The sequence below is a fragment of the Henckelia pumila genome, chromosome 3, assembly GCF_033568475.1.
Source record: "Henckelia pumila isolate YLH828 chromosome 3, ASM3356847v2, whole genome shotgun sequence".
NCBI classification, from domain to species: Eukaryota; Viridiplantae; Streptophyta; class Magnoliopsida; order Lamiales; family Gesneriaceae; genus Henckelia; species Henckelia pumila.
In genome coordinates this window covers 171,999,218-172,009,718 of record NC_133122.1, presented here as the reverse complement: position 1 = coordinate 172,009,718, position 10,501 = coordinate 171,999,218, and the positions used below count along the sequence as shown (strand labels likewise).

At 38.6% G+C, this 10,501-nt stretch overlaps 1 protein-coding gene across 1 annotated transcript; it reads right to left on the bottom strand.

The window, feature by feature from the left end:
* Positions 1-8,641: 8,641 nt before the first annotated feature.
* LOC140889956 (uncharacterized) lies at positions 8,642-9,626 on the bottom strand. The gene is made up of 6 exons (XM_073297703.1): positions 9,617-9,626; positions 9,536-9,552; positions 9,377-9,445; positions 9,032-9,107; positions 8,894-8,958; positions 8,642-8,707 (listed from the first exon to the last, which is right to left on the bottom strand). Exons 1-6 carry the CDS (start codon positions 9,624-9,626, stop codon positions 8,642-8,644), a joined length of 303 nt encoding a protein of 100 aa, XP_073153804.1.
* Positions 9,627-10,501: the final 875 nt, after the last annotated feature.

Below are 10,501 nucleotides of genomic sequence, written 5' to 3'. Positions count from 1 at the left end.
GGATGACGTATCGTCACGATCAGATGGCTGAATTGTATGTTAGCAATGTTGTGAGATTGCATGGGGTGCCGAAGTCGATCGTTTCAGACAGAGATCCTAGATTCACTTTGCATTTCTGGCATAGTCTTCAGGGGGCACTTGGTACTCGATTGCATCTGAGTACATCTTATCATCCTCAGACAGATGGACAGTCAGAGCGGACTATCCAGACGTTAGAGGATATGCTACGAGCGGTGGTGCTAGACTTTGGCACTAGTTGGCAGGATTCTTTGCCTCTTGTCGAGTTTTCTTACAACAACAGCTTCCAAGCGAGTATCGGTATGGCGCCTTTTGAGGCTTTGTACGGCAAGAAGTGCCGATCTCCGATGTTTTGGGATGACTTGTCCGAGTCACCAGATTTGGGACCGGAGATGCTTAGAGATATGGCAGAGCAGGTTAAGATCATTCAGACCAGAATGAAGTCGGCTCAAGATAGACAGGCGAAGTATGCGAATGTCAGACGTAGACCTCTGAGTTTCGAGCAGGGAGACCGTGTTTTTCTTAAGATTTCTCCGTTCAGAGGCACTGTCATATTCGGTAAGAGAGGGAAGTTATCTCCGAGATTCATCGGGCCGTACGAGATTCTCGAGAAGATAGGCCATCTTGCCTACAGACTGGCACTTCCTCCGTCTTTATCTGGTATTCACGACGTTTTTCACGTCTCTATGCTGCGAAAGTATCATCCAGATCCTTCACATATCCTTCAGCCTGACAAAGTCGAGTTAGACGAGACTCTGAGCTATTTTGAACGACCGATTCAGATCCTTGATCGAAAAGAAAAGCAACTCAGAACCAAGTTGATTCCGTTAGTGAAAGTGCAGTGGAGCCGTCACGGAGTCGAGGAAGCGACTTGGGAGACAGAATCTGACATGAGACAGCGTTTTCCAGAGTTATTCGGATGATGTGAGTTCTTCTTACTGTCTTTAGTTCTTTATTCTATCTTATGAGTTGTGAATCTCATTGATTTCGAGGACGAAATCTTTTCTTAGTGGGGGAGAATTGTAACGCCCCGTTTTTATCTTAAATGAGTTTATTTGAGTTAATCAGAGATTACAGAGTTCTCGAGCTGATTTGATTTTGATCAGGGTCCTTTTTGCAAATTTTGGAAATTTCAGAGACTAAAACGCAAATATTGATTTTTATATATTATCTACACTTGGATTTGATTGGAAAAATCTTCTCCTTCTTCCTCATTGCACGCCTCCTCCATTAGAGCTGCCCCCTTCTCATTCCAAGCTTTGGGATTTCAGTCCGAGCTCGATCCGTCCGTTGGAAATTATTTCTGAAGGCAGATTAGCGATCACTGCTGCGAGAGCTTCGTTCTATCGTAATTTTTTCTACGATCAGATACATTCTAGTTTTTGGATGTTGTTAGAATCATTATAGATTCGAGTATGTTGTTCTCTACAGTGTTCTGATCGTTTATTATCTGTCGGTTTTGAAATAGAGCGACGTTCGGAATTGTTATGATTTTTGGAAGCCATTTTCGAAAGTTTGAGTTTTGAGATTTGTTGGGATTGCCTTGTTGTTGTGGTATTAGCATTGTTATGAGATTATATCGGTATTGAACTGCTGTCTGCATTTCCGGTTTGTTCAGTTTATAGCCGTTATGCCGACGGTTTGAGTTTTGGGGATTTCGAACCGTCTTTGAGTTGTGATCTTGGCTTGTAAGTTGATCATGGTTATTGATCATTTATTTGTATCTGAACAGATTCGTTTGGAGCTTGTCAAACTCAAGGTTAACAGCAATTGTTCGTTTCAGAGTTTTGGACGAAGAACGGTATAGAGAATTACCTTGAGCCTTGTTGTTGTTTAGATTGGTTAGACTTTGATACAATCTTTTGTTGCAGTTTTCCAGAAGTTGGAACTACTGCATTGAAAGGTAAAAGCAGTCATCGTAGCGGGATAGCATACTCGGGACTGTTGGTTCTTGAGTTTCCCTTTATAAATCACATATTGCATCGATACTTGTTCTAGCATATGGAACTTGTATCTTGTTGATTGATTGATTTTTGTTATATGGCTTATGTTTATGTTTCTGTTATGCATTCATCTTGAGCCTACTTTGATTTCAGCGGGCAGAACCGCCCTTTTTGTTTAGACGTTTGGGAACTATGATTGAGTGGCCTAGGTTGTAGTATTTCGCCTAGTGCTAGCATACTCATTATGGTTGCTCAAAGTCTAGAGGAGTGGGATACGTGGCACCACCTCGATTGGGAGAGTCGGTGAGTCGTTACGTGATCTCATCCTCGGGATCCCAAAAGCAGAGTAGCACTCCCTTGTTTATCAGAATTGATATCCTGGTTTTAAAGACATGCATATCATTAGCTTCGACTTGAATATGTTGTTTTGATAGCATGTTGTATATTCATTACTTGTTATGTTGTTTTTACTGGGAATGTCATTCTCACCGGTTTATCCGGCTGTTGCTTTGTTTTGTATGTGTACTTGGCAACAAGTGGGGCAGTACAAAGTCAGCGAAGGCCTGGTTAGCAACAAGAGGGAGAGCTAGTAGTGAGACTCGGTTTAGAAGTCGTGTCGGCATGTCTACCTAGTTGTATTTGAACATGTTTAGATATCGAACTTCGTTATGTTATTGTATTGTTTATGCGAGTTGTGTTGAAAATTTGTCGTTACAAATCCAATACTTTTGAGCGGTTGTGTAACCTTAGAATTTCATGTATTAGTTGGAGAACTTGTGATTGAAATGCATGATAAAATGTTGTTGGTTTTGGACTCAAGTTCTAGCATGATTTCTGCTGTTTTGCTCTGTTTCTGTCACCGCTCAATCCGCAAGATCTTGCGGATCGAGCGAGGGAAAGCTGTGCAGTCCTCTATTTCAAATTTTTGTGGCTCGCTCGATCTGCAAGATCTTGCGGATCGAGCGAGGGCTGGGTTTTCCGGGCAGTAGCTTTGGCATAAGTTGCTCGCTCGATCCGCAAGATCATGCGGATCGAGCGAGGCACTATTTTTTTAAAAAAAAAAAATTATTTTAATTGCTTTAACCTTTGGTTATTGTTTATCTTAGTGTTGTTTAATCCCAAGATTAGATGTTTAGAATCAAGGTCTCACAACCGAACTCGCGATCGCAACTTCCGATCCCCCTTCGGAGTTTCTGGTTGTGCTTTCGATCGTTCTCCACCAACCACGTGTCTCTGATTTGACAACTCGCAACCGACAACAGTTTGGAACTACCGATCCTAGTTCCGAGCTTCCGAACTTCTTTATGCATAATCATCCAATCAAAGCTCATACCCTGTCCGACTGTCACACAATCTGAACTACCGATTGCAAGTTTGGAACTTCAGAACTACTCGGGCCTTCCAATCAGCAATGCTAGCTTCCAAACACGTTTGGAACTTCCGATCCTCCTTCGAAACTTCTGAGTTGTCCAAAATACCGAATTCTTAGAAACCATTTTTGATTGTTCTGAATCCGATTTTTGACTCCTTAGGCTCAAATTAGTATCCCTTAATCATTTTTAAGCAATATATTAGATCAATTAGGAGTTGGGCTACTACATTCTCCCCAACTTAAGAGATTTCATCCTCAAAATCAAGACTAGGATAATCGGAACAAATCATAACTGAAAATAACATTATTACAATGCTGCAGTAGCAATTACAACTGAAATGCACACGGAAAACAATTGCAATCAAAACAACTCCGAATGCTTAGAACGCATGCAACTTTCTAAATCCCAAGTTGCCTTGATGCTATCATTGATGGCTCGCATGATGATCAAGTTGTCAAATGTGTTAGGGATCCGTTGGAGCTACCACAAGGGCCAATGACGAGGGGTCAAAGCAAAAAGTTCAAGGAAGCACTACACAGAATGTTTTCAAAGGTGACATTAAGTCATGAAGGTGTTGCAATGCATGGAGATCAAGTTGGAGGATATTTGAATTTCATTGAACCGTTAAGAGTTCAAGAGAAGAGATATTTCGAAGTTGGGGCAGGAGACCATCGTGCTCAAGCACAAGATCTCGCGATCTAGAGCCAAAACATGCACCCCAATGCGCCTGATGACTTTTGATACCCGAGACAGACCACTAGGGCACTCCAGCACGACTTTTTGCGCCTCAGCGCGCTCGAAAAACACGCTTTTGGCATGTTTGTGTGTGTTCGGTAGATTGTGCTATTTTTATGATTATTTCATATTTTTGAGAGTTTTTAAACTTTAGGAAACTAGATTTTTGAATATTTTGCATTGTATTTTACCTTTCATAATCGTAATATAAAAACATCAGATAAATTCATTATTGAACAATTGAGAATTCAGATTATTGATATTCTATCGACCAAAATTCTCTCTAGAATTATACCCAAAGCTTTGTCAAAGTTCAACAACTTTGTGGCGTTTGTCGATTGTTCTTCATCGTGGATTGTCAAAGACAAGTTCTTTGAAGGTTCCCTTGAATTACAATTGTTTTCTCGTGATCGAAAAAAATAGTTTGACTCCTTTTGTTATTGAATTGAGGGTGCGATATTATTTATAATCGTGTTTTCTATTCGTGCAACAAGATTCATATCATGCTTCCTCGGTGCCTCGACGCCGCCATTGAATCGTGACTAGAGGAATGCGTTTATTTTGAAGTACCTTGTCCTTACTGTCGAGAATCTTCAGTGGTATCTCCACGTATGACAAATCTTTCTCAAGCTGGACCTCTGTCGGATGCACAATGCGTGAATTATTTGCAATATACTGACGGAGTAATGATATGTGGAACACATTGTGAAATATGGAGAGATACGGTGGTAACGCCAAATGGTAAGCCAAATCTCCAACCTTTTCTAGAATCTCAAAAGGACCAATGACTCTAGGCGCTAACTTTCCCTACAAACCAAAGCTCATCACCCTCCAAAAAGGCGATACTCATAGGAAGGCATACTCTCCTGTCTCAAAATTTAATGATCTATGCTTGGTATTGGTATAACTGGCATGTCTGTCTTGCGATGTCTTGATCCTCTCCTTGTTCAACTCAACCTTGTCAATGATCCACTGGATCAATTCCTCTCATTCAAGATGTCGTCCTTACTTCATCTGAAAACAAGGGTGTACGACAACGGCCACCATAAAGAACCTCGAATGGTGTCATGCCAATACTACAATGATAGCTATTTTTGTAGGAAAACTATATCAATGGCAAATGATCCTTTCAGGATAACCCAAAATTCATCACTGAAGTCCTCACCAAGTCCTCTAATCTCCAAATAGTCCTCTCAGACTGACCGTCCGTCTCTGGGTGATAAGCAGTACTCAAACTCAGAGTAATACCCAAAGCTCACTGAAAGCTACCCCAAAACCGTGAGGTAAACCTCGGATCTCTATCGCTAACGGTGTTCAAAGGAACTTCATGCAATTGTACAATCTCCTAAATGTATAACCTCACCATGCAATCAAAAGTGAACTCGCGGTTATACGGAAGAAAATGAGTAGATTTGGACAATCTGTCCACAACAACACAAATAGTGTCACACTGTCTGGAGGTCATTGGAAAGTGAGTGACAAAATCCATTGTCACATGCTGCTACTTCAATTCCGGAATCTCCAAGCTCTACATCAGACCACCGGGTCGACGATTCTCTGCCTTGACCTGTTTACAAACAAGACATCGAGAGAAAAACGGATAAACACTTCGCTTCATACCTTTCCACCATAATCTAGTACGTAGATCATTATACATATTGGCACTGCCTGGGTGCATGGTGAATCTACTACGATGGGCCTGAGACAGAACCTCGTCTCGCAAGGCCAAATCATTAGGTATCACAAATCTACTAGACAAACACAACAATCCATCTGGCTGAAAATGAAAATCGGATGTATTGTCTCCCTAAGCCAGTCTAGCTAAATTTTGCATCTTTGGATCATAAAACTGCACTTATCAGATACGAGCAAACAAAGATGGCTCAACTAGCACTGAAAACACTCGGATCCCCTATTGTACTTTCTTATGCCGAAACATAAAATTTGAAGAACAACACTCCCGAATTATACTAACTCTTGCACTAGTGCATAGAGCACTAATACTCACCTTACGGCTCAACGCATCTGCTACTGGATTCGCAGTACTCGGATGATACTTAATCTCGCAATCATAGTCCTTAAGAAGATCCATCCATCGAGGCTGATGCATGTTCAACTTTGCCTGAGTGAACAAATACTTCAAACTCTTTAGATTAGAAAATATCTCGAATTGCTTGCCATACAGATAATGACGCCAGATCTTTAGTGCAAACACGATCGTCGCAAGCTCTAGATCATGTACTGAGTAATTACCTTTGTGGGTTTTCAACTGTCTAGAAGCATAGACAATCACATGCCCATTCTATGTCAACACACATTCCAACCCTTGAAGGGATGCATCTGTATACACTACAAAGCCTCCAGGTTCATATGAAATGCAAGAACGATGCAGTAGTCAATCGACTCCTCAGCTCGTCAAAGTTCTGCTCACACTCACTGGACCAGAAAAAAATAACATCCTTCCTTGCCAGCTATATCAGTGGTCTAGCGATTTGTGAAAAATTCTCGATAAATCACTACAACAAAAATGCTGAAAGACTACGGTGGAAAAACGTAGTTAATTGGGGGTTTAAAACCGTAGTTAATAGCCATGTAGTTAAAAGTGCGATAATAGACTACGGTAAAAAATCGTAGTATTTTGTCGTTAAAGACTATGGTTACAAACTGTAGTCTTTTGTCGTTAAAGACAACGGTTAAAAACCGTTGTCTTTTCTATTGCACTTTTAACTACATAACCTTTAACAACGGTTTTAAGGACCCTTTTAACAACGGTTTTTCACCCTTATCTTTTTTATGTATAAAAAAAAAACAATTTCCAGTATTATAAGTTCCTCAGAATTTGAAATTTGAAAATAAAATTTAATATACAATTTTTCAGTATTGTAAATTACTCAAAATATAAAATTTGAATCCTAGTTTCATACACACTAAAAAATAGAGTAAGAAATGGTCCTAAATTCCTAATCTTTTTGGCTCTGCTAAAACTACATCGAAGCCTAGATCCCTTGTTGTTGGAGTGACTTCCCCACGATTGGTCAAGACACGTGTTTGTTTCCTCGTTATGATCATGATACGTGGCCTCGACCCTATCAAGTTATCTCCCTTGCTTGTTATGTTACGAATTGACATAGCCCTTTGTTCTCTTCAAGGAATATGTTTCTCTATTTATGTGTCCAATGATCGACTACAAGACGAACGTCCTTCATCTAAAATATATGCATACCTCTGTTGTAGATCGATTATCTCACGTAGTAACTCTTTCTCCCTATCGTGAGCAGCCTCTAACTACAAGAAGGAAATAATTAAGATTTACTCTTTCGAAATAGCTTCAAATCTAAAAAAATGTATATGCCACAGCAGAATGAAGATTGGTCACCAACTATGAAGCCTAGCACCACATGGAAAACGAAATCAAGATCAATGAAAAATTATTATTTAACTTTCTATCTGTACAAATTGTATAAATTTTTTAAATAATATTGCAAAACATAAATAAACCAATCATCCAGACTCGTAAATGCTTATCAAGAACTATTTTTCCAGAATTTTATCATTCTTTCCTTCATAATATGCAACGGAGAATATTGCCCCTTTTCATTACCGTCTGTGCTTTAGCGCAAACCAAGAATGTGAGAATTTATTTCGGTGTTGGTGAAAGTACATTATTAATGCTGAATAACGTACATTTAAAATCTAACATTTTCTGTCCAGGCCCCTGCACATGGAAGAAACTATAGAAAGACAACAGAAGATGAGACTAGAACATACAACATGAGAAAAAAATATTTAAGCAGCAAATGCTGCACACAGGCATTCACGAATCTGATAATAATGGTGTGCAATGAATTCCTCCAAGAAAGACATATTCAACATAAAATAATAAAACAAAGGCTTGAGAATTGACGATTAGCTGATATATTTCCATCTTTCTTTCTATGATGTGGAGTTAAACTTTACCTTAAGAAGATGTCTTTCGAGCATACTTTTCTTAAGGCTTGATAGAGATTGCAACGACCCTACTTAGCTCCTCCGAAAGAATAATGCAATAGAAAAATTTACCTACATCATCAATGTGTGAAGGCTTTATCCTGCAAGATAAACTGATGACCATGCCCAAATTCAAAACTATTTCTCCTTTATCCTGCAACTAATTATTCGTTTAACTTCAGCGTATCAAAAATAGTATATGGATAGCCAAGACTGGTCTTCCATGGTTATTTCAACCACTGGGGTTTATAGGCTTCTGATGGAAAACATCTGCCTTCCATTTGGTTGCTGCTAATGCCCCAAAAGAATTACCATAACAAGTTGAAATTCAACAGTGTTTATTCTCAAAACATTATGTAAAGAGTTGAAGAGTGCCATTATATATATAGTTCACTTATAGGTACAAAAATAACTAAATGGAACAATGATTGATTGCCTTTATAGTAAATGTGTTACAAAGAAAATGAAACATATGCCAACTATTAAAAAACACATGCTAAAAGATATACTAAAACTAGGAGAATAAAGCGAATCGTATATAAACTGGATATGCACTCAGAATAAGTTCTCGGTGGAGATGGTCCATTAGGTTTTTGGAGTTGTGTAACCCAGGATGATAAGCTTTTGCATCAAGATCTTCTCAGCATTTTCCTGAACACCCCATTACAGAAGACAAGAGAAAGGAGAATGAAGAAGCTAGCATGATCAGTAATGAGATCGAAAAAGTATGAACAACTTTGAAAATAGTCAGTCAGTCAACTAAAATACCATTAGAAATAAAAACATGTAAGAATAATATGAAATGCGGAGAGTTAAAGAGGAAGAGAGGTATCTAACCTCAAGCATGGGGCTATTCTTTGGAAGATTACAAGCAAGTACGATATTAAGATCAGTCTTTAGAACTGAGAGTCAAGTCACATATCAGCCAAAATACCCAGAGGAAGACAAAGCAAAAAATGTTAAAAAAAGCTATACCTAATCGACGGGTGATACCAGATCCTGTGTTATCACTAGTCCCTCCAATTAGAGAGGTCACGCTGATTGTATCACTCTGTTCATGATACAAAAACAAAAAAAAATGAAATGCAAAACATGATCGATGGACAACTACTCCGACTCTTGAAGTTATCGACTACATTCAAGAACTTTGTTAACTATTCAATAAATTTTATTACTTCGAATCATTCCTCATTTGTGATCTTGAAATGACATGCTATATTACATGTCGAAGATGGAATACTCTTAAAAGAAATGCAATAAAAATTAACTAGGCAAAGAAGAGAAAGCACTATCTGCAAACCGAGAAAGTGTGTACTTAACCTGTCGTGTAGGTGCAGTCGCATATAGATATCCAAACTTTGCAAAATTGCAACCAATCCAAGCGTAAATCTGTAGAGAAGGGAGAAATAAGGGGTCATGATTTGCACACTTTCAAAAGCAATAGATAGAATTTACTCCCAGTCATAGACAACAGTATACGATGGTTTGAACTTCTGCTTTTTTTGTTTTCTAATTCAAATTCAAGAACCACAATATTATCAGGGTATATTATAAATTAACAATGAACCATTTGTAACGCTCCGATTTTATCTTAATTGAGCTTATTTGAGATAATCAGAGTTTTCAGAAGTCGAGGGCCGTTTTGATATTTATCAAGGTCTATTTTGCAAATTTTGGAAATTTTAGGGACTAAAATGTAAATAATGGATTTTATATAATATCTAGAATGGTTTGACTTGGTTTTAGTCTTCATCCTCCTCCTCCAACTCGTTGCCCACCATTGAAGCGCCTTCTTTGTTTTTCAAGCTTTGTGATTTCGATTTTCGGTCGATCCGTCCATTGGAATTTATTTCTGAAGGCAGATTAGCGATCACTGCAGCAAGAGCTTCGTTTTATCGTAAGTTTTTCTCCGATCAGATACATTCTATTTTTCGGATGTTGTTAGATTCGATTGAGTTTCGAGTATGTTGTTCTTGGCAGAGTTCTGATCGTTTATTATCTGTCGGTTTTGAATTAGAGCGTCGTTCAGATTTGTTTTGATTTTTGGAAGTTCATTCGAAAATTTGGAGTTTGAGATTGGAAGTTCATTCGAAAATTTGGAGTTTGAGATTTGAGGGGTTTGAATTGTTGTTGTAGTCTTGGTGTTAAATTGAGTTGATATCGGTATTGTACTGTTGTCTGCGTTCCGGTTTGTTCAGTTTATAGTTGTTATGCCGTCGGATTGAGTTTTGAAATTTCGAACCGTTTTGAGTTGTTGAACTTTACCGTAATTCGGCACTGTCATCGTATTTATTTTACTAACATCAGTTGTGAGCAGTTAAATTCTTAAAGTGAGTATGATTGAGTTTTACTGTATATAAATGAGGAAAATTGGTAATTATATGCATGTCTCGCCTAAATCTTGATCTCTCCTCTCTTCATGCATCTCATTTTTGTCAATGGACT

Bases quoted from the DNA above. Each gene is read 5' to 3' on its own strand.
- LOC140889956 (XM_073297703.1), bottom strand. The intron at 9,108-9,376 runs GTTAAGTACACA...TATCATGAACAG, and splicing joins CGACTGCACCTACACGACAG to AGTGATACAATCAGCGTGAC. The intron at 8,708-8,893 runs GTTAGATACCTC...TGGGGTGTTCAG, and splicing joins AGAATAGCCCCATGCTTGAG to GAAAATGCTGAGAAGATCTT.